General features: G+C 44.0%; 2 protein-coding genes across 2 annotated transcripts in view; one reads left to right on the forward strand and one right to left on the reverse strand.

The window, feature by feature from the left end:
* Positions 1–25,434, forward strand: part of LOC145357589 (uncharacterized) — a 254,877-nt gene that overhangs the window by 148,302 nt on the left and 81,141 nt on the right. The gene's annotated exons all lie outside the window — the stretch shown is intronic.
* The window catches only part of LOC145357588 (uncharacterized), a 40,027-nt gene continuing 15,484 nt past the window's right edge, over positions 892–25,434 (reverse strand). Inside the window, exons 4-5 of the mRNA XM_080211065.1 lie at positions 18,456–18,818; positions 892–3,623 (exon numbers count right to left, since the gene is read on the reverse strand). Of these exons, the coding sequence (XP_080067191.1) occupies positions 2,747–3,623; positions 18,456–18,818 (1,240 nt within the window). The 3' untranslated portion in view covers positions 892–2,746. The remainder of the gene's footprint in view (positions 3,624–18,455; positions 18,819–25,434) is intronic.

A 25,434-nucleotide genomic window follows, 5' to 3' on the forward strand; every position in this document is an offset into this window, starting at 1 on the left:
TTCAATTCTGGTCACCACACTACCAGAAGGATCTGGAGGCTTTGGAGAGGGTACAGAAAAGATTTACCAGGATGTTGCCTGGTATGGAGGGCATTAGCTATGAGGAGAGGTTGGAGAAACTTGTTTTATTCTCACTGGAGCGACGGAGATTGAGGGGAGACCTGATAGAAGTCTACAAGATTATGAGAGGCATGGACAGAGTGGATAGTCAGAAGCTTTTGATGCAAGGGGCAAGGTTTAAAGGAGATATACCAGGCAATTTCTTTTACACAGAGGGTAGTGGGTGCCTGGAACTCGCTGCCGGGGGACGTAGTGGAAGTAGATACGATAATGCTGTACCTTTAAGACTTGATTACCTGTAAAGACTCACATTCCAACCATTATCTTGTAAATTGAGTTTGTGTCTTTATAGGTTTGTTCTCACTGGAGCGATGCAGGTTGAGGGGAGAACTGATAGAAGTCTACAAGATTATGAGAGGCATGGACAGAGTGGATAGTCAGAAGCTTTTACTAGGGGGGCACAAGTTTAAGGTGCGAGGGGCAAGGTTTAAAGGAGATATACGAGACAGATTTTTTACACAGAGGGTGGTGGGTGCCTGGAGGTAGTGGAAGTGGAAACAGTAAGTGATTTTTAAGGGGCATCTTGACAAGTACATGAATAGGATGGGAATAGAGGGATATTGTCCCCAGAAGGGTAGGGGGTTTTAGTTAAGTTGGGCATCATGGTCGGTGCAGGCTTGGAGGGGTCGAAGGGCCTTTTCCTGTGCTGTAAATTTCTTTGTTCTTTGCTCAAATGTGGATGAACAGAGTCACAGCACCACTAACTAGTTTTAAACAAGAAAAATTAAACATGAAAAATGGATTCTAATACAATATTCCTTTACTCCTCCTTTAGCTGAACGTTTACTCTCAGGTTTTAAGATTAACACAGATGACAAAGTACATTTGAAGCTACGATGGGCTCATTAACATAAAGTTGGTGTCTGTGGATTTCTCCTCAGAATCCCCCCATCTGAGAGTTTCCAAATTCCACTCCCAAAATACATTGTAAAATCGTCTCTAACAGTAACACGTTCACTTAGCCGTTTGCATTCCAGAATCCACTCCACATTTTTCAAACCAAAATCTGGAAAATCTCAGCAGGTCTGGCAGCATCTGTCAGGAGAGGAAAGAGCTGATGTTTCGAGTCCAGATGACATGCTGGGCGAGAACAGTAGTTTGAAGAATGTTTTATAGCCTGGAGGTACCTATACTCCTGGAGGTTACACATGGGATGGAATTGGAGTTGAATTCCGTGTGGGGTAAGTTGGAGATGAAGACAGTCACTGAGGAAGGAAATGTGGCTGTGGGAGCGAGTCTTGATAAATGCCTTACCTGACACTGAGAGAGAAATGGGAAGCAGTGAAGTGGGAGAGAGAGACATATGGAAATCCCGTCAGAGAGAAGAGCAGTACTTCTTCGGGTAGGCATTCCTGGCAGAGAGCTGGCAGTGAGTTAAACACGGGATAAAAGCAAATTACTGCAGATGCTGCAATCTGAAACCAAAAGAAAAAATGCTGGAAAATCTCAGCAGGTCTGGCAGCGTCTGTAAGGAGAGAAAAGAGCTGACATTTTGAGTCCAGATGATCCTTTGTCAAAGCCCTTCTTTAGCTGAACATTTACTCACAGGTTTTAAGATTAACACGGATGACAAAGTACATTTGAAGCTACAATGGTCTCGTTAACACACAAGGTCTGTGGATTTCTCCTCAGAATCCCCCCAGATGACGTCATCTGAGTGTTTCCAAATTCCACTCCCAAAATACACATTAAAATCTTCTAATAGTAATACATTCACTTCGCCGTTCACATTCCAGATCCACTGCACATTTTCCAAATGCCTAGAATGGACCCACATTTGGCTTTGCTAATCTTTTCCTTTTCACAAACCTATAGGAGCTTTCCTGGTTGTTTTGATGTTTCTGGCCAGTTTGCTCTTATATTCTATTTCTGTTTCTTGATCAGTTTCTTGGTCCTTTTTTGAATTCTAAAGTAAGTTCCAAACCTCAGACTTACCTCTATTTTAGCTACTTTAGGTCTCTTTCTTTGATCTAATGGAAGATTTAATTTTTATTGTTAGCCACAGTTGGTTCACTTTTCCTGTTGGATTTTTGCTCCTTTAAGGAATCTATATTTAATGACAATAAGTAATAATTCCTTAAATTATAGCAATTACCTGTCTACCAAAGATGTGCGGGTTAGGCTGATTGGCCATGTTAAAATTGCCCCTTAGTGTCCTGAGATGCATAGGTTAGAGGGATTAGTGGGTAAAATATGTAGGGATATGGGGGTAGGGCCTGGGTGGGATTGTGGTCGGTGCAGACTCGATGGGCCAAATGGTCTCTTTCTGCACTGTAGGGTTCTATGATTCTATGATACCACCATGTCTTGTAGTTTTCCAATCAACCACAACGTTCCCCTCATATCTTGATAATTTCCTTCTGTAAGAAACATCTACACAAAATAAACAGAGTAACCATGTAATCACTATAGTCCATGTTCATGGCAATGTGGCATGTTGTGGAGGATTCCAAACAGATATTGCAACTAAATATCTTTTAACTTCCAAACACACTTTCACCATGTCATCCTTGTGAAATTTTAAATCAGTGTCAGTCCACCGGAGTCAAAATTCTGAGACCGGCCAGTCCAGGAGAAAGAAACCCTCCGACCCTCCCTATTGACCAACCGTCAGGACAAACATGGTTCAGTCCTGGATGTGATTAACAGCACAATCCAACCCCTGTAAACACTTGTGAACTCGCTGGTGTTTCAGTAAGTGGGATAACTGAGTGAATCCTTTCCCACACACAGAGCAGGTGAAGGGTCTCTCCCCGGTGTGAACTCGCTGGTGTGTCCGCAGGTTGGATGAATCACTGAATTTTTTCCCACACTCAGAACAGGAGAACATCCTCTCCCCAGTGTGAACGTGCTGGTGTCTGAACAGACTGGATAAATGACTGAATCGCTTCTTACACACAGGGCAACTGAACGGTCTTTCCCCAGTGTGAACTCGCTGGTGCCTCACCAACGTGGATGAATCTCTGAATCCCTTCCCACAATCAGAGCAGGTGAACGGCCTCTCCCCAGTGTGAATTCTTTGGTGCATCTGCATTTTGGATAACTGAATAAATCCCTTCCCACACTCAGAGCAGGTGAATGGTCTCTCCCCAGTGTGAACTCGCTGGTGTTCCAGCAAGTTGGACGACCATCTAAATCTCTTGGTGCACTGGGAGCAGCTGTATTGTCTCCCCTCAGTGTGAACGCGCTGGTGTGTCTGCAAGTTGGATAACTGAGTGAATCCCTTCCCACACTCAGCGCAGGTGAATGGCCTCTCCCCAGTGTGAACTCTCTGATGCTTCTGCAGGGTGCTGGAATGCCTGAATCCCTTCCCACACTGAGAGCAGGCAAACGGTCTCTCTCCGGTGTGAACCCGCTGGTGACTCAGCAAGTGGGACGACCGAGTGAATCCCTTCCCACACTCTGAGCAGGTGAATCGTCTCTCCTCAGTGTGAACCTGCTGGTGTGTCAACAAATGGGATGAATTTGCGAATCTCTTCCCACACACAATGCAGCTGAACGGCCTCTCCCCAGAGTGAATGCGCCGATGAATTTCCAGCTTTGATGGGGATATGAACCTCTTTCCACATTCCCCACACTTCCACGGTTTCTCCATGACATGGGTGTCCCTGTGTCTCTCCATGTTCAATAATCCAAAGCGGTTTTCACACACACACTACGTGTAGGGTCTTTCCCAGCTCCAAAGGGTAATGTTTTTAAACTAATTGCAGCTGGAACAAGTGTGTGCGAGTGCATGCTTTTCCAGTCACACTGATGTTTAAAATCTTCAGTAACAGTCGGACTAGAGAAATATTTCTATTATGTTTAATGTTGATGATATTCAGATCCTGATGAATTGAGTCACTGTCAGATCTTGATGTGATTTTTGATTTCAGTTTCCTGCTTGTAAATCCTCACCTTCTGTCAAAGGAATTTACAAATGACATCAGTGTCAGTAAAGAAACTTGGAACAGACAATTCTAGTTTCTATGGAACACACTTTCCTTTCTCATTCCCCAAAAGCTGGAAATCTGCATCCCACACACTCTCCCTCCATTCTCACTCTGCTGTAATATTCACTCTCCCAATTATCCAAAGAAGTGATCCATACTGATCCACAGATACATAGAACATAGAACATTACAGCGCAGAACAGGCCCTTCGGCCCACGATGTTGCGCCGACCAGCTTTTAAAAAAAAACAAATTTCCTTCTGTAAGAAACATCTACACAAAATAAACAGAGTAACCATGTTTTTGTAACTGGTCGGCGCAACATCGTGGGCCGAAGGGCCTGTTCTGCGCTGTAATGTTCTATGTTCTATATGTTCTATGTTCTAACCCACTAATCTAAACCAATCCCATTTCGTCCATAAACCTATCCACAGATCTCTTAAACGCCCCCAAACTAGGCGCATTTACAACTGCAGCTGGCAGGGCATTCCAGTCCCTCACCACCCTCTGGGTAAAGAACCTACCCCTGACATCCGTCCTATAACTACCCCCCCTTAATTTAAAGCCGTGCCCCCTCGTGCTAGCTTTCTCCATCCTAGGAAAAAGGCTATCACTATCCACCCTGTCTAAACCTCTAATCATCTTATATGTTTCAATAAGATCCCCTCTTAGCCGCCTTCTTTCCAGCGAAAACAACCCCAAATCTCTCAGTCTCTCCTCATAGGATCTCCCCTCCATACCAGGCAACATCCTGGTAAACCTCCTCTGCACCCTCTCCAAAGCCTCTACATCCTTCCTGTAATGTGGGGACCAGAACTGCACACAATACTCCAAGTGCGGCCGCACCAGAGTTGTGTACAGTTGCATCTTGACGCTGCGACTCCTAAATTCAATCCCCCTACCAATAAACACCAAGACACCGTATGCCTTCTTAACAACCTTATCTACTTGATTCCCAACTTTCAGGGATCTATGTACACATACACCTAGATCCCTCTGCTCCTCCACTCTATTCAAAGTCCTCCCGTTAGCCCTATACTCAACACATCTGTTATTCCTACCGAAATGAATTACCTCACACTTCTCCACATTAAACTCCATCCGCCACCTCGCGGCCCAGCTCTGCAACCTTTCTAAGTCACCCTGCAAACTATGACACCCTTCCTCACAATCTACCACACCTCCGACTTTGGTGTCATCAGCAAATTTACTAATCCACCCAACTATACCCTCATCCAGATCATTAATAAAAATTACAAACAGCAGTGGCCCCAAAACAGATCCCTGAGGCACACCACTCGTAACCGTACAGGGTCAGTGTCTCGTGGATACAGATACCTAAAGATGTTAATGCAATCTGCAAGCATTTGCACATAAATCTTTGATTTTTAAAAATTTATTTACATGATGTGGGTGTCGCTGTCCATCCCTCCAATTCAAAGGGCATTTGACAGTCAGCCACATTACCATTACCTGTGGAAATGTTTGGTCCAGTCTTGCATAGCCTCATTGGAGATGCAGTTTTTATCCCCCCCAAGATGGTGCTGGAGGCAACTTCTCGCAAGCTCTGCCCAGTATACCTTCTCATTCTATCTTTCACTCTCAGCCTCTGCTTCTAAAACTTCATTCTACTGTGACTGTACCGCTAAATTCTGGAGTCTCCTTTCCTTCTCTATGATCGGTATGCTTTGTCTGTATAGCCCACAAGAAACAGCACTTTTCACTGTATACTAATACATGTGACAATAGTAAATCAATTCAAAACACATCAGTCAGTGAGGAAACTTTATATTTAAATGGTGAGTGGGCATAATTTGAATCTAGTGGAGGAGAAGAATAATTTTATAATGAAATGAATGGTCACTTGAAAGAAATAAAGTTGCAGGGGAACGGGGATATATAAAGGGGGATGAGGCTGATTGCACTGTTCTACAGAGAGTCAGCATGGACTGGACTTACCCAATGGACTCCTGTGCTGTAATGACTAAGATTGGAAATTATATAATGTAGCTACATTACTGTATCACAAAACTAGAAATAATAGTAAATGTATTTTGTTACAGAATCATGAATAATATATCTAATCTACACCATATAACAACACTAAATATACCTCAGTCTGATATTAATTTACTGCCCTCTTAAACGTCATCCATCTTCTGGGGAAACCAACCATTTAGAGTCATAAAGTCATGGTTTACAGCATGGAAACAGGACCTTTGGACCAACCTGTCCCTGCCACCATTTTTCTTGTAACCGCTAAGCTAATCCCAATTGCCCGCATTTGCCCCATATCCCTCTATACCCATCTTACCCATGTAACTGTCTAAATGCCTTTTAAAAGACAAAATTGTACCCGCCTCTACTACTACCTCTGGCAGCTTGTTCCAGACACCATCCTCTGTGTGAAAAATTGCCCCTCTGGACTATTTTGTATCTCTCCCCTCTCACCTTAAACCTATTCCCTCTAGTTTTAGACTCCCCTACCTTTGGGAAAAGATATTGACTATCTAACTGATCTATGCATCTCATTATTTTATAGACCTCTATAAGATCACCCCTCAGCCTCCTACGCTCCAGGAAAAAAAGTCCCAGTCTATCCAGCCTCTCATTATAACTCAAACCATCAAGTCCAAGTAGCATCCTAGTAAATCTTTCCTGCACTCTTTCTAGTTTAATAATATCCTTTTTATAATAGGGTGACCAGAACTGTACACAGTATTCCAAGTCTAGCCGTATCAATGTCTTGTACAACTTCAACAAGATGTCCCAACTCCTGTATTCAGTGACCAATGAAACCAAGCATGCTGAATGCCTTCTTCACCACTCTGTCCACCTGTGACGCCACTTTCAAGGAGCTATGAGCACGTACCCCTAAATCTCTTCGTTCTGTAACTCTTGCCGATGCCCTACCATTAACTGAATAAGTCCTGCCCTGGTTCGATCTACCAAAATGCATCACCTCACATTTATCCAATTGATCAAGATCCGTTGCAATTCTAGATAACCTTCTTCACTGCCCACTACATCACCAATCTTGGTGTCATCTACAAATGTACTAACCATGCCTTCTAAATTCTCATCCAAATTATTAATATAAATGACAAATAACAATGGACCTGAGGCACACCACTAGTCACAGGCCTCCAGTTTGAAAAACAACCCTCTACAACCACCCTCTTTCTTCTGTCATCAAGCCAATTTTGTATCCATTTTTCTATCTCACCCTGGATCCCATGAGATTTAACCTCATGCAGTATCTTATCAAAGACCTTGCTAAAGTCCATGTAGACAACATCAACTGCACTGCCTTCATCTACCTTCTTGGTTACCCCTTCGAAAAACTCAATCAAATTTGTGAGACATGATTTTCCACTCACAAAGCCATGCTGACTGTCCCTAATTAGTCCTTGCCTCTCCAAATGCCTGTAAACTCTGTCTCTCAGAATACCCTCTAACAACTTACCCAATACAAATGTGAGGCTGGCTGCAGTTCCCAGGCTTCTCCCTGCAGCCCTTTCTAAACAAAAGCGCAACATTTGCCACTCTCCAATCTTCGGATACCTCAGCTGTGACTATCGATGATTCAAATATCTCGGCTAGGGGACCCGCAATTTCCTCCCTAGCCTCCCACAGTGTCCTGGGATACATTTAATCAGGTCCCGGGGATTTATCTATCTTATCTACCTCAATGCGCTTTTAAGGCATCCAGCACCTCCTCCTCTGTTTATATGTACATTCTTCAGGACATCACTATTTATTTCCCCAAGTTCTTTTCACATCCATGCCTTTCTCAACAGTAAATACTGATGAGAAATATTCATTCAGGATCTCATCCATCTCTTGTGGATCCACACATAGATGACCTTGTTGATCGTTAAGAAGCCCTACTCTCTCCCTAGTTACTCTTTTGTTCTTTATGTATTTGTAGAATCTCTTTGGATTCTCCTTTGCCTTATCTGCCAAAGAAATTTTGTATCCCCTTTCTGCCTTCCTGATTTCTCTCTAAACTCTACTCCTACACCCTCAATATCCTGAGCCATCCAGGGTTCCCTACTTCTGCCAGCCTTGCTCTGCACTCTAAGAGGAATGTGCTTACCCTGAACTCTGGTTAACACGCTTTTGAAAGCATTCCATTTACCAGACGTCCCTTTGCCTGAAACAGACTCCACTAATTAACTTTTGAAAGTTCCTGTCTGGTACATCAAAATTGGCCTTGCCCCAATTTAGAATTTTAACTTTTGGGCCAGGCCTAACTGAAAACTGATGGAATTATGGTCACTGGTCCCAAAATGATCCCTCACTTCTGTCACCTGCCTTTTCTTATTTTCCAAAAGGAAGTCAAGTGCCCCTCTCTAGTTGGGCCATCCACATACTGAATGAGAAATTCCTCCTGAATACACTCAACAAATTTCTCTCCATCCAACCCATTAATACTATGGCTGTCCCAGTCAATGTTGGGAAAGTTAAAATCTCCAACTATTACCACCCTTTTTTTCTTGGCGCTATCTGTAATCTCCTTACATATTTGCTCCTCAATTTCCCGCTGACGATTTGGAGGCCTATAGTAAACCCTATCAAAGTGAATTCTCTTTGTATACTTTGCTGAGGGAGATGGTGGAAGCGGATATGGTAGTGACTTTTAAGGGGCAACTTAACAAATACATGAATAGGATGGGAATAGAGGGATATGGTCCCTGGAGGTGTAGGGGGTTTTAGTTAAGTTGGGCATCATGGTCGGTGCAGGCTTGGAGGACCGAAGGGCCTGTTCCTGTGCTGTAATTTTCTTTGTTCTTTGTATTTCTTAGTTCTATCCGTATAGACTTAGTGGGTGAACCTTCAGCTATATCCTCTCTCAGTATTGCCGTGATGTTTTCCCTAAACAAAAGTGCAATCCCCTTCCTCTCTTACCTCCTTTTCTATCTTTCCTATAACATCTGTACCCTGGAACATTGAGCTGCTAGTCCTGTCCCTCCCTTAGCCATGGTTCAGTAATAGCTATTTATTTTTGAACATTCGGAAAGAGCCCATCCTTTTATCCAGACCAATAAATGTGTCAGGCTGAGGGAGCAAAGGCTGTCAATGTCTTTCAGAGAGAGAGAGAGAGACCTGGGCCAACCTTTCCAGAGTCTGCTCCCTCCCTGGATTCACTTCCTTTCCCTTCAGTTGCTGCAGGTCCCCAGTTTCCCCCAGAATGAGAATAGAAATGGGAAGGGGGGGAAAGAAAGTGTTTTACTCACAGATGTTGGAGACAGGAGGGAGTTTGAGTCTGTCTGAAGCTCAATCCTCATTCACACAAAGCCCGCGCTCTGATTGGCTGGAGGACCAGAATCCTTCCGGTCCTCCAACTCTTCCCATTGGTCAACACTTCAGCGTTAATGTCAGGGTGTGGTTCTCCCCGCACATGCGCAGCTGTCCCCTCTCCCTTGGACATGCGCAGTCGCGGGCCGGGGGGGAGGTCACCGAGCGGCTTCTCGCTCTGGCCGGAGCCCGTCAGCCGGTTGCCCTGGAAACCCAGGCCGGGGGAGGGGGGAGGGGGAGGGAAATGATGGGGGCGGGGCTCCCGTATCCGCGTGCCGGGCCTGCGCACTGGAACCCGGAGACGTCACCGTGGAGCAGGGTGATTCCTATTGGCTGATCCAGACAGGGCTCCATTGTGACGTCACAATGCGGAAGTTGTCAATGAGCTTCAGAGTAAAACCTCCTCCTCTGGGCAACATCTGGGAGGGAATCAGTGTTTCCCCCTTTCCATTTCTATTCTCATTCTGGGGGAAACTGGGGACCTGCAGCAACTGAAGGGAAAGGAAGTGAATCCAGTCTGTGTATTGCACACATTTATAGTCCAGTCATATAGACATATATCTGCCTGCAGCCTGCATGGAGATTTCCAGCTCTCTGTGTCCAGCACAGGAAGCAGTGAGCATGGATCTGTCAATCAGTCTCAATCAGCATCTTCAGGAGAATTGGGAGGGTGAATATTAGATACAGCAGAGTGAGAATGGAGGGAGAGTGTGTGGGATGGAGATTTACAGCTTTTGGGGAATGAGAGAAGAAAGAGTGTTCCACAGAAACTAGAATTGTCTGTTATGAATCCTGTACTGACACTGATATCTGTTGTAAATTTCTTTTGCAAGATAGTAAAAGTTGAGGAGTTACGGACAGAAATCTCAAGCCAAATGGCTCGTCAAAAACTGACAGAATTACTCAATTCATTGTGACCTGAATATCATCGACCTTTGAATCTAGAAGAGAACTGTTTCACTTTTCTGTCTACTTCAGGAGATGTCAAACATCAATTTGACTGGAAAAGCACCAAGACACACTCAAGAGAAAGTGTTCCAGTGCACTGAATGGAAAGAGCCTAACCAGTTACATAGCAGAAAAAAAATCACAGCATTCATCGCAGGGAGAGTTTGTACGCATGTTGTGTCTGTGGACGATTATCAAACCTGGTGAGGAACAAGAACATTTGCACCATGGAGAAACAATGGCAACATAGGGACCGTAGATGGGCTCCACACTTTAGGAAAGATGTGAGGTTCATAGAGAGGGTGCAGAGGAGATTTACAAGAATGGGTCCAGGGATGAGGGACTTCAGTGAGTGGAGAGACTGGAGCAGCTGAAATTTCTCTCTTTAGATCAGATAGGCATTAGGGTCAGGAATGGGGCCATTCAGCCCATTGAGTCTCTGTAAATCAAACCATTGCCCCATTCTGTCCCTGGATCCCTGCAGGTTTATTTCCCTCAAGTGCTCATCCAACTTCCTTATGGAAACATTCCATCAGCTCTGCTTCTCCCTTCCTGCAGGAAGTGAGTTCCAAACATCTACCACTTTTTTCCAATGCAAGTGAGGAGAAGAGAGCACTGAAGGAGGTCGTTTGACCCATCGTGCTTATTCTGGCTCTCTGTACATCATAAGCATCAAGTCAAGGAAGTCTAGTTAAACTCTAACATCTGACTAGAGCTTAAAAATTAATAATATTTTCACCAAAATGCTTGTGGAAACTGCACAGCTAGCAGAAATTGTTAAAACTCAGAATTTCTTCTTGTCAAATCTGGCTCAAGAATAAGGCTGATAGTTCAGTCTAAGAAAGATATTGTCCCAGAGTCTCTTTTTGAACCAGTGTATCTTGTAATAACCAAATTTATTAAAGATAAGTGTTCATTAGATACCAGTCAGTAACAGGAGATTCAATCGGTTGTGAGTCTTAATTGAGTTACAGTTAATCAATCAGTGGTTTTCTAAAAGGCTGAGTTTTTATTTACTGTTTAAATGGAAAAGTTCAATTGCTGTGTGTGTGTGTGTGTGTGTGTGTGTGTGTGTGTGTGTGTAAAGAATGTGCAAATGAAGATAAATGTACCGGCATTTAGCCTCAATATTTGAAGCTGTGTGAATAAGGGATGATATACAATCAGATAAAGGGATTGTATGAAATAATTCTATTTCATTCATAGAAACGCTACATTGCAAGAGGTGGTGATTTGGCCCATTGAGCTTGCACCAACAACTATCCCTCTAATCCGTACATTTTCCCTGCTAATCTTCCTAACACTAAGGGGCAACTTAACATGGCCAATCAACCTAACCCACACATCTTTGGAGTGTGAGCAGAGCACCCGGACAAAAGCCACACAGACACAGAGAGAACAAGTCCAACTCTTCACAGTCACACCAGGCTGGAACTGAACCCAAGTCCCAGTGCTAATCACTGTGCTGCCCCTGTCTGAGATAATGAGAAAAGGTGGTATAAGTAATTTAGGATGTTACCCCTTTAAAAGGAGTGCGTGGTTGCTTTAAGAGCTGATCACAATGGTTGTTAGGGAGAATGAACTCAGAAGAATTGTTCCACACTCGAGCCTGATTCAATCAACAAACTGTTTATTGAGTTATGCCAGTGGGGAGAAGCCACAGGGGTTGACCATGTACAACTCCACTCAACAAAGAAAATGACATTTAGGTCCAATAAAATTAATAACTGGGCATCATGAGGCTGTGTGATCAGCTCATGAACAGATAGGTGCCTCTCTCATGTTTCCCAGACCCCTCATCAACTGTCCTTGGGCCTTCTCTGCACATAGACAGAGGCTCCTTTCTCTCTGCCCAGTAACTGTTAACAGTTACTCAGAGGCAGCTGCCTGGGGGGCGGCTAAAGTGGGGGGTCCTGTTGAGCGAGCTGTTTGTGTGTCTGTATTACTAAATATCCCCTCAATGTGGTCAAGTCAGCTAGACCCATGATGCTTCTCGAACTGTTACACTCCATTTTGATTGGTATTGTGTGTTGCTAGTATGAAAGGAATCTAAATATATTTAATTGTATTGTGGGTGCCTCTGCTTCGAGTTCACCTCAACAATCCTCCCTTTGGGTAATGGACGAGCCCCAGTCCCATTAACCAACACCGTTAGTTTACCGTTGGCCCCGCTTTTGTTCAGCTGCCCAGTCTGTGGATATGATCGATTTCTAGTTTATTTCTCGAGGTGTTAATTATTTATTGATATCATTTCCCATTGTCCCTGATTTTCTGTAAAACCAGGTAAACTAAATTAAATAAACTCGGGAATGCCATAGTCCCAGTGACTGGCCTTCTGAACTATCAGTTACTCGTGGGACACTCCCTCTCCTTAAAGATTGTGTCTGTTACTTCTTGCTAAGATTAAAGCTTTTGATATCTGTCTTGGCCATTTGTTCAGGATGGGGAAAATATGGTGTCTGTTTTGGGCAGATTTGAATGTTACAATTACTCCACTCTGGTGTTTTGGAATTAGTGAAAATACATCTCAGTGCTTAAACATGATTGGTCTCCTTTATATGACACAGTACATTTAAACTAACATATTGAATATTTAAAAGAAATGAAGAGTTACAAAACCGAACTCAGAAACTTCATTCTTACAAAATCAGGGACAATTATACAGTGTGAACTCAAGTGTCTTTTCTTGAGCATCACCGTTTTAAGAATTAATCATTTAACGTTGATTTCTCCACATTGAGGCTGAGATTTCCTGGATATTTGATGCCACACACATAATAACCCTACTGCTGTGTGTCAAATATCTCTGTCTTTTTTCCTGTAAGTGTGGGTATTAGACTGACTCCACAAACATCATTATAACTCACAAACCATCTCCCAATTCTCCTATCGTTTGTAAAGGATGGAATTTGATCTGTTGCTGTGTTGCTAAATCCATTAATTGATTCCTGTGTGGATCAAATGTCATTCCAACTGGATTTTTACAGGGTGAGATTTTACTCCTTCACATCTTGTCTTATTATTACTCTTGATCACCGACATCCGGCACAGCATCTTATCCCGACCTTCTCTCAGTAATCTCATGTACTTACTCCACTAATCCCCTGTGCTTCCGACCATTTTGAATGCACATCCACAACGACCAAAACATGTGTGATTCATGAGAGGTCCCCCAGAGTCCACCTGTAGTCTGGACCATGGCCTATCAGGCCACTCCCAAGGAGGAAGCAGTAATGTACCCGGTGTGCTGGGGGAACAAACTCAGAAGAATCATTCCACACTCGAGCCTGATTCAACTGACAAACAGTTCATTGAGTTATACCAGTGGGGAGAAGCCACAGGGGCTGACCACGTACAGCTCCACCCAACAATCTACCATCCTCAGGCTTCGTTTCCAATTTGTTTGCTGATGACACCGCCTTATGAAGTGCTTTCAACGATTCAATTCCAGCCTCTCAGATTGCCTGGATCCACTTCTGCCGCAACAGGTCCACAGCAGATGCCATTTCCCTGACCCTGCATTCAACCCTGGAACACCTATGTATTGATTACAGCTCAGCCTTCAACACTATTATTCCTACAAAACTCATCACCAAACTCCGTGGCCTGGGCCTTGGCTCCAGCCTCACAGACCACAATCAGTAAGGGTAGGCAACAAGAGCTCCTCCACAATCATCCTCAACACCGGTGCCCCACAAGGCTGTGTTCTCAGGCTCCTACTATACTCCTTATACACCTATGACTTGTGTGGGCAAATCCCCCTCCAATTCGACTTTCAAGTTTGCTGATGACACCACTGTAGTGGGTTGGATCTCAAACAATGACGAGACAGAGTACAGGAATAAGATAGAGAAACTGGTGAACTGATGCGGCGACAATAATCTCTTCCTCAATGTCAACAAAACGAAGGAAATTGTCATCAACTTTGGGAAGCATAAAGAAGAACACGCCCCTGTCTACATCAACGGGGACAAATCAGAAAGGGTCAAGAGCTTCAAGTGTTTAGGTATCTAGATCACCAACAATCTGTCCTGGTCCCCCCCATGTCGACACTATTCAGAAAGCCCACCAACGCCTCCACTTTCTCAGAAGACTGAGAAAATTTGGCATGTCAGCTACGATTCTCACCATCTTTAATAGCTGCATCATAGAAAGCATTCTTTCTGGTTGTATCACAGCTTGCTAATGGGCTCCTGCTCTGCTCAAGACTGCAATAAACTAAACAATGAATGTATCCCAATCCATCACACAAACCAGTCTCCCATCCACTGACCCTGTCTACTCTTCCCGCTGCCTCGGCAAAGCAGCCGGCAAAATTAACAATCCCACGCACCCCGGGTATTTCTCTCTGCCAACTTCTTCCATTGGGAAAAAAGATACAAAAGTCTGAGGTCACATACCAACTGATTCAAGAACAGATTCTTCCCTGCTGCTGTCAGACTTTTGAATAGACTTACCTCACATTAAGTTGATCTTTCTCTACACCCTGGCTGTGACTGTAAAACTACATTCTGCACTCTCTCATGTCCTTCTCTATGAACGGTATGCTTTGTCTGTATGGCGCGCAAGAAACAATACTTTTCACTGTATGTTAATACATGTGACAATAATAAATCAAACCAAAGTCCTTTTAGTTTGAAAAAGGATGGATTAAAAGTTCTCAAATGGACGTCAGCACCTTTTGTTTTAATCTAATGACCACGTGGTCTGGGAATCATTTCTATTTCATAATCTCTCCTTTTAAACTCTTTTCTTCAGTGTCTAATTTCAAAATTTTCCTTTTCATTGTGTTAATTGCATCAGGAATAAATCTTTCAGCCTGAGAGAAAGTTTAACCCAAGATCAATACAACACAGGATTGGTCAGAATCATTTCACACATCCCAAATTTTAAATAATCATTACAAATTAAAACTCTCATTCTCACATGTGTGGATTGTATCCGGGTGGAAATTCCCACATGTTTAGTAAAATATCCTGGAATTATGTCTCTGGCCAATAAATATGGTCCAGGTTCATAACTTAAAAAAAAACTTTAGTAATTAGATTTCCTTTTTAAAAATCTGTTTGATTTAAATCACAGACAGAAAATCTCAAAGCGTGAAGCATTCAAATATCATCATCCAAACACAAGCAGAGAAACTTCACATGTGCCTTACAACAATAACTACAATGTTCTTTAGTGTTCTTGTGGTTCTGTTTTCAAACTTCCAGAAATGCCTTTAATTAAAGACTCAAAACAAGGTTAATTCCCCAGAAAGATAAATCTGAACAAATGTAGTCCAAAACAATGATAAAACACATCTACAAACATCCACAGAAAACAAACAGAACACACAGGTTCTCACAGCTCATAAATTTCAGACAATGAATCCTCTGCATTCTCTCTCTCAGCTGTAGCTTCTTAGAGACAGAGCACTACAAGCTCACAACCCCTTGATTGAAATAAGGTACAAGATCCTTCATTCTCCTTCATTATAGCTTAACCTTTTTTAAGCCAACTTCCGAGGCCTGATTTTATAGGCAACATCTAGTCTTCCTCGATTTAAAATCCCAAACACATCACCACCTGCAAAATTGTTCTTTATCCGAGGTTGAGGTAACAATACAATTAAACTCAGTTATTCTAAATCCTCCAGGCTATGATTAAAATTTCCACATTTAACTGGTTCCCATAAATCCTCAATTATAAACGGAAATAGACACATGAGTTTCTGAGCAATTTAAAAACAAATCAACTGTCTGCTGAAAGGGTTAACTTTTCTACAGAACCTAAAGGGGTGGGGAGTGAGCAGAAAAAAATTGTCACAAAATTCTGTCACTTTACATAATTTTTAAAAACTTCTCTCCCAACAAAACAAACTTGATTTTAAACTTCATCCATTAATTCTTTTGTTACATTCCTCAATCTAATTATTTTAATTTGATCAGTTTTTCTTCGGGATGGGTACCTTCTGTTCTTTATAAACTGGTTCACTTGTTTTGTTAATTCTACACAGGCTCGGAGATTCAGATCCCAGACTCGATCATCCTTATCCTTTTCCTCCCTATGCCACCACTCTCTGTTTTGAGGGAGGGTCGTGGGGATTCCAATCAGACCTGATCATTTTATCACAAAAGTTCAATACTGCGGATGCTGGAATCTGAAACAAAAATAAAAAATGCTGGAAAATCTCAGCAGGTCTGACAGCGTCTGTGGGGAGAGAACAGAGCCAATGTTGAGTCAGAGGCTCTTATGAAATGTCATCAAGACTCAAAATGTTGGCTCTGTTCTCTAATCAATTTTATCCAGAAGTTTCTTGTTCTTAGTTTCCAAATGGCAGGTAAGACAGCTGCCCAGTCCCCACTCCAGCTCTGATTTTTCACTGGCCATGCCCGGGTAGGATTATAACCATTAGAATCTACTCTCCGAGATCCGCTTTTCAGTTCAGTGCTACTCGGAATATCCCATCATTTCACTGATTATCAGGTCACAAGTCCCTCATAGTTCAAATCACAAATTTATGATAAAATAATGTGAACAATGCCTGAGAACGCTTAATTTCTTCACTAACTACCTACCACTGTTTGTTGATTGGTCAGACTCTCTTTTTACAGATTCGGGTATCTCAGCTGCTGAACACCAGCCAGTCCTGGAATAAGTTTAATTCCAACTCATTCTGAGTAAATATTCTCACCGGGTCCTCTGTCAGTTCCCTGCTGAGCAGCTTTAATGGTCCCTGATTGCAGAAACTGAGCAGCCACAGGAATGTGGTCAATACAGTCCAGTCCCATAACGCCTCTCATTCAATCTACACTCTATCAATTATAACAGAATATGTGGCTGTGTGTAGCTGCCTCGGCCACGGTCAACCCTAACACTGCCTTCCTGAACTGCCACAGTGCCTGAGGTGTAGGTACACCCACAGCGCTGTTAGGGAGGATTTCCAGCTACACATTCCAGACTTTCACTAGACTGTAGGTGGGTATCAGATATTCCATTCAACCACACCCAAGGTGAGTTATTCCAATTCCTTTATTGTCTGTTGTGTATTTCTTCCAGGGACAGGTTACAGTAGTTTATTCCTAATTCAAGCATGGGGGGACCTACCCCAGAGGAACCTCTGGAGGAGCACCCTCCTGTGATACAGCTCTCTAACACAGTAATCACACAGACAGCATTCTAAATACAACTCTCAGCTTCAAGTCATAGATACAGACAGTTTACACAATTATTCAATACACAGAACATTGGTTTAAAATTCCAATCAATTGTCATTAAACCTTCACTCAAAAGCTTGTTAGAAAATGATCTGTTCTTCTAGAAAGTAAATAACCTTGTTGGTAAGTCCTGCTGATGTCAGGACCTGGAGGTATCAGTGTTTGACCAGCCTGTGATTTTACTCTACTGAAGGGGGTAAATCTATCCCCCCCAACTTGGCAAATCCATTAATTCACTCTTACAGACCAAATCGTTAAAACAGAAACTCCACATTCCCATTTGATTTCAGCTATTAACATATTGTGTTCGTTTGTTCTTTATTGTCAGTGTCAGGCTGGGGTTGTTTCTCTTGGAGTAAAGGAGGTTGAGGGGAGATTTGAACGAGATGGACAAGATTCTGACAGGTTTAGATAAGGTGAATAAAGAAAAGCTGTTCCCATTCGCTGATGGGATAAGGACGAAGGAGAGGCAGATTTAAGGTTTTGGGTCAGAGATGCAGGGGGGGATGTGAGGAAGAATATTTTGATGCAGTGAATGGTAATGACCTGGAACTCGCTGCCTACGAGGGGGGAGGAAGTGGAGACAATAAACAATTACAAGGGAAATTGGATGGACATTTGGGGGGGTTTCAAACAGAAATGCTGACTAAATATCTCTGAACTCCCTCACACCCTGTCACTCTGTGATCACTTGTGAAATTTGAAACTAGGTATTTGCAACAAGACTCAAAGAGCATCAGCCCATTGGAGGCAAAATTGTGAAACCGGCCAGTCCAGCAGAAAGAAACCCTCCGACCCTCCCCATTAACCAACTGTGAGAATGAACAAACTGCAGTCCTGGATGTAACTGAGAGCAGGAACAATCCAATTCCCATCATCACTCGTGAACTTGTTGATGTCTCAGCAGTTGAGATGAAAGTCTGAATCCCTCCCCACATCGAGAGCAGGTGAATGGCCTCTCCCCAGTGTGAACTCGCTGGTGTGTCCGCATGCTGGATGAATGACGGAATCCCTTCCCACACTGAGAGCAGATGAATGGTCTCTCCCCAGTGTGACCTCTCTGGTGTCTCTGTAGGATAGATAATTGACTGAATCCCTTCCCACATTGAGAGCAAGTAAATGGCCTCTCCCCAGTGTGAACTCGCTGGTGTCTCTGGAGGTCAGATGACTGAGTGAATCCCTTCCCACACTGAGAGCAGGTGAACGGCCTCTCCCCAACATGAAACCGCTGGTGTGTCTGCAGATTGCATAATCGCGTGAATCCATCCCCACACTGAGAGCAGATGAATGGCCTCTCCCCAGTGTGAACTCGCTGGTGTCTCTGCAGGTTGGATAACCAAGTGAATCCCTCCCCACACTGAGAGCAAATGAATGGCCTCTCCCCAGTGTGGCTGCGCCGATGAGCTTCCAGTACAGAAGGGGCATTGTACCCCTTCCCACAGTCAACACATTTCCATGGTTTCTCCATGGTGCAGCTGTCATTACCTCTCTTGGGTGGACAATCAGTTGACGTCACATCCACACTCTCTACCTATCAGTCTCTACCTGTTGTGCATGGAGTAATATTTATCCAGGTTGTGTAACTGCTTAAAACTCTTTCGACAGTGGACTTGAACACTCTCATTCGAGTGTGGCAGTGTGTTGGTGCTTTTCCAGCCACACTGATGTTTGAAATTTTTTCAAATCAACAGACCAGACAATCATTTCTCCTTTAAATTCAAAGGCCGATGATGCTCAGGTCACAAGGAATATCACTCAGTCAGATCCAGATGTGATGTTTTAGATTTCAGCCCCTGATTCCTCTTTCAATATCCTGTAAAACAAGTTTACAAAAGTATCAGTACAGGATAGAAATACAGAACAGACAATTCTAGTTTCTATGGAGCATTTGTTTCTCTCTCATGCCCCACAAGCTGTAAAATCTCCATCCCACACACTCTCCCTCCATCCACTCTGCTGTATTTAATATTCACCCTCCCAATTCTACTGAAGTTGCTGATTGACAGATCCATGCTCACTGCTTCCTGTCTTGGACGCACAGACCATAACAAATAGGAGCTGCAGTCAGCTATTTGACCCATCAAGCCTTTTCAACCAGGCAATGAAATCATTGGCTCATCTACCTCAGCATCTTTCCCCCTCCAATAAACCCATATCTCTTGATATCTTTGATATCTAGAAACCAATCAATCTCGCTCCTGAAAATATTTGATGACTGAGGCTCCATAGTCCTCAGGAGCTGGGAATTGCAAAGCTTCACCACATCCTTGGGTGAGGAAATCCCTCCTCATCTTAGCTTTCTCTCCATTCTCCCCTTTGTTCCCCATAACACTTGACTCCTTTATCAATCACAGATCAGTCTAACTCATCCTGGAATATCCCAGCACTGATCCCTTTGGAAGAGAAATCCAAAGACTAATAACCCTCTGAGGGAAGAGATTTCTGGAAATATATAACAAGTACCATATTACAAGTCTATGGATTAGGATGGACTCAATTTACCAAATGGATTTCTTCTGTGTTGCAATGACTCTGTATAGCCACATTACTTTATTGTGAGATGAGAAATAATAATAAATATACTTTATTATAGAACCATAAACAACATATCTAATCTGCACCATATAACCAGACATATCCCTGTCCTATTGTCAGCCACCCCCTGGGGAAACCAGCCCTTTAATTGTGAACATTCGGAAAGAGCCCATCCTTTTATCCAGACCAATAAATGTGTCAGGCTGAGGGAGCAAAGGCTGTCAATGTCTTTCAGAGAGAGAGAGAGAGACCTGGGCCAACCTTTCCAGAGTCTGCTCCCTCCCTGGATTCACTTCCTTTCCCTTCAGTTGCTGCAGGTCCCCAGTTTCCCCCAGAATGAGAATAGAAATGGGAAGGGGGGGAAAGAAAGTGTTTTACTCACAGATGTTGGAGACAGGAGGGAGTTTGAGTCTGTCTGAAGCTCAATCCTCATTCACACAAAGCCCGCACTCTGATTGGCTGGAGGACCAGAGTCCTTCCGGTCCTCCAGCTCTTCCCATTGGTCAAAACCTTAGGTCAGGGGTGGGCGCTAAGCACATGCGCAGCTGCCCCTCTCCCTTGGACATGCGCAGTCCCGGGCCGGGGGGAGGTCACCGAGCGGCTTCTCGCTCTGGCCGGAGCCCGTCAGCCGGTTGCCCTGGAAACCCGGGCTCGGGGGGGGGGGTGGGGGGGAGGGAACTGATGGGGGCGGGGCTCCCGTGTTTGCGCGCTGGGCCTGCGCACTGGAACCCGGAGACGTCACCGCGGAACAGAGTGATTCCTATTGGCTGATCCAGACAGGGCTCCATTGTGCCGTCACAATGCGGAAGTTGCCTAATGAGCTTCAGAGTAAAACCTCCTCCTCTGGGCAACATCTGGGAGGGAATCAGTGTTTCCCCCTTTCCATTTCTATTCTCATTCTGGGGGAAACTGGGGACCTGCAGCAAAAAAGCAATAAGGGGGGGAGAAGATGAAATATGAGTGTGAGCTAGCTAGTAATATAAAAGAAGATAGAAATAGTCTGTAGTTGGTACTTTGTTAGATGGTATTCTGAGATACAGGATCTACAGGCCTTGAGAGAGAGAAGGACTGATTAGGGACAGTCAGCGTGGATTTGTGAGTGGAAAATCATGTCTCACAAATTTGATTTTTTTGAAGGGGTAACCGACAAGGTAGGTGAGGGCAGTGCAGCTGATGTTATCTACATGGACTTAGCAAGACCTTTGACAAGGTAATGCATGGTAGGTTGTTACATAAGATTAAATCTCCAGGGTGAGGTCGCCAAATGGGTACAAAATTGGCTTGATGACAGAAAACAAGGTGGTTGCAGTAGGTTGTTTTTCAAACTGGAATCCTGTGACCAGCAGAGTGCCTCAGAGATCAGTGTTGGGTCCACTGTTATTTGTCATTTATTATTAATGATTTGGATGAGAATTCAGGAGGCGTGGTGGTAAGTTTGCAGATGACCAAGATTGGTCACACAATGGACAGTGAAGAAGGTTATCTTGTATTGCAACAGCATCTTGATCAATTGAGCCAGTGGTTTGATGAATGCCAGATGGACTTTAATTTAGATAAATGTGAGGTGATGCATTTTGGTAGCTCGAACCAGGGCAGGACTTACTGAGTTAATGATAGAGCATTGGGGAGAGTTATAAAACAAAAAGATCTAGGAGTACATGTTCATAGCTCATTGAAAATGGAGTCACAGGTGGACTGGGTGGTGAAGAAGGCATTCGGCATGCTTGGTTTCATTGATCAGAACATTGAATACAGGAGTTGGGACGTCTTGTTGAAGTTGGACAAAACATTGGTAAGGCCACACTTGGAATACTGTGTACAGTTCTAGCCACCCTATTATAGAAAGGATATTATTAAACTAGAAAGAGTGCAGAAAAGATTTACTTGGATGCTACCAGAATTTGATGATTTAAGCTACAAGGAGAGGCTGGATAGACTGAGACTTTTTTCCCTGGAGTGTAGGAGATTTAGGGGTGATCTTATAGCAGTCTATAAAATAATGAGAGGCATAATCAACTAGATAGTCAATATCTTTTCTCAAAGATAGGGGAGTCAAAAACTAGGGGGCATAGGTTTAAGATGAGAGATACAAAAGGGTCAAGGGGGCAATTCTTTCACACACAGGGTCTGAAGAGAGCTGCCGGAGGTGGGTCCAATTTTGTCTTTAAAAAAGCATTTGGACAGTTACATGAGTAAGATGGTTATTGAGGGATATTGGCAAAATGCGGGCTATTGGGACTAGCTTAGTCGTTAAAAAAGAGGGTGGCATGGACAAGTTGGGCCGAAGGGCCTGTTTCCATGCTGTAAACCTGTATGACTCTATGAGTTTTTTTTCAGTATATAAAAGGTAAGAGGAAGGCAAAAATAGCCATTGGACCACTGGAAAATTAGGCTGGAGAAGTAATAATAGGAAACAAAGCAATGGCAGAGAAACTGAATAGTTACTTTGCATCAGTCTTCACGGTGGAAGACACCAGAGGGATACCAGAGCTCCAGGAGAGTCAGGGGGCACAGGTGGGTGCAATGGCCATCACTAAGGAGAAGATTCTGGGGAATTGGAAAGGTCTAAAGGTGGATAAATCACCTGGACCGGATGGATTACACCCTTGGATTCTAAAAGAAATAGCTGAGAAAATTGTGGCGGCATTAGTGGTGATCTTTCAGAAATCACTGGAGGCAGGGAGTGTCCCAGGGGACTGGAAAGTAGCGAATGTAACACTGCTATTTAGGAAGGGAGGGAGGGAGGCAGCAGGGAAATTATTGCCTGGTTAGCCTGACTTTGGTCATTGGCAAGATTTTAGAGTCCATTATTAAAGATGAGAAAGCGGAGTACTTGGAAGTGGATGATAAAATAGGACTGAGTCAACACGGCTTTGTCAAGGGGAGGTCATGACTGACAAATCTTTTAGAGTTCTTTGAGGAGGAAACAAGGAAGTTAGATAAAGGAGAACCAGTGGATGTGATTTATTTAGATTTCCAGAAGACCTTTGACAAGGTGCCGCATCGGAGACTGTTAAATAAGTTAAGAGCCCATGGTGTTAATGGTAAGATCCTGGCATGGAGAGAGGATTGGCTGACTGGCAGAAGGCAGAGAGTGGGGATAAAGGGGTCTTTTTCAGGATGGCAGCTGGAGACTAGTGGTGTGCCTCAGGGGTCAGTGCTGGGACCACAACTTTTCAAAATATACATTAACGATTGAGAAGAAGGTACTTTAGGCACTGCTACTAAGTTTGTGGATGATACAAAGGTATGTAGAGAGACAGTAAGGGAGGCTGAAGGAGGGCTTGGACAGGCTAGGAGAACGGGCAAAGAAGTGACAGATGGAAAACATTGTGGAAAAGTGTGAGGTTATGCACTTTGGAAGAAGGATTGGAGGCGAAGGCTGTTTTCTAAATGGGGAAACACTTTGGAAATCAGAAACACAAAGGGACTGGGAGTCATTGTTCAAGAATCCCTTCAGGTTAACATGCAAGTTTAGTTGGCAGTTAGGAAGGCAAATGCAATGTTTGCATTCATGCGAGAGGGCTAGAATACAAGAGCAGAGATGTACTTCTCAGGCTGTATAAGCTGCTGGTCAGACCCTATTTGGCGTTTTGTGAGCACTTTTGGGCTCCGTATCTAAGGAAGGATGTGCTGGCCTTGGAAAGGGTCCAGAGGAGGTTCGCAAGAATGATCCCTGGAATGAAGAGCCTGTCGTATGAGGAACAGTTGAGGACTCTGGATGAACAAGGCCTCAGGATGTTGTGAGGCTTCAAAGCTGCGAGAATAGCCTTGAAACGAAACATCCCTAGATCTTGTTCATCGTGGCCTGGGGACTTTAATCAGGCCAAGCTCAAGAATGTACTACTAAGTTATCACCAACTTCTGCTCCACCACCAGCCCAAATATCCTAGACCACTGCTACACAAATCTCAAACATGCCTACCACTCTATCATCCCGCCCAAGCCTGGGCAAATCAGATCACACGGCTCTGCTCCTGCTCTCGGTTTACAAGCAAAATCTGAAGTGGGAGAATCCATCAAAAAAAGTTGTGCAATGTTGGTCTGAGGAATGGGATGATCTCCTACTGGACTGCTTGGAATCAGTGGATTGGTCAGTATTTGAAAACTCTCTGTCCATCCTGAATGAGTACACCACTACAGTAACAGACTTCATTAGTAAGTGTGTAGACTGTGTGCCCACTATGGATGAACAGGATTGTTTGTTGAACTGTTTGCTGAAGTCCAGGTCTGAGGCATTGAAGTCAGATGACTCCGAACTATACAAGAACCTTAACCCTCTCTCCATTCACATTGTCTGCACCTGTAAAGACTTGATTACCTGTTAAGACCCCCATTCCAACCATTATCTTGTAATTGAGTTTGTGTCTGTAAATGCCCTGTTTGTGAAACAAATCCTGCACTCACCTGATGAAGGAGCAGTGCTCCGAAAGCTCGTGATACCAAATAAACCTGTTGGACTTTAACCTGGTGTAGTGAGACTTCTTACTGCGCCCACCCAAATCCAACGCCGCAACTCCACATTATAGCTACCACCAACACGGCAAACTGCTGGCTCCAAGTGGAGGGGATCTCCAAGAAGATCGCGCATATGGACACAGACATCACGTTTCTACAAAGATGCAAGAAAACAGACAAGATACCGAAAGGACTACAGACCACAAACGCACTCAGGTCAACCTACAACACAGACTACACTGATGTTGCCGTCACCTCTCACACTCCTCAACTACCTCATACACCAGCTCGACAGTAAACACCACATCCTGGAAACCAAGATAGAATTCATAATCTCAGCTTGTGCTCAGGACACAGACCAGCTGTGAAACTCTGCCAAGCAGCCAAGACAACAGAACTACACCATCTCCACGTACACCGAGAACAGGAAACTTGAGAAACTCGGCATCACCACCAGCAGCAACCAAGCCTCCCCCGGCACCACAGCAGAAAACAGAACCACCGCAGGGAAGTCCATTGTCAACTTGTCGGACTACACACTTCAACCAGATGAAATCGAAGTTCTCAGCCGAGGGCTCAATTTCTGCCCCGACACCAAAATGGACCCCATCAGTCTCGCAGCGGACACAGAGGAATTCATCAGGTGAATGAGGCTGTGGGAGTTTTTCCACAAACCCCAAGAGGCCAACAGCGAACACAATGAGACAGCCAATGAACCGGAACAGCCGACAGAGAGATCCGCAGAGCAGCAACCGAAGAGGAAAGAGTCCAATTGGACTCCTCCGGAAGGCCGCTGCCCTCGACTGGACTTGTATGCCCAAAGCATCAGGAGGTGCGTTAACACCAGATTCATCAACCGCATTCACAAGACAGCCCCGAACATCACGCAAGCACAACGCAATGCCATCCACACTCTCAAGACCAACCACAACATTGTCATCA

This window comes from Carcharhinus amblyrhynchos, chromosome 23, assembly GCF_965287045.1.
Source record: "Carcharhinus amblyrhynchos chromosome 23, sCarAmb.v2.hapA, whole genome shotgun sequence".
NCBI lineage: Eukaryota > Metazoa > Chordata > Chondrichthyes > Carcharhiniformes > Carcharhinidae > Carcharhinus > Carcharhinus amblyrhynchos.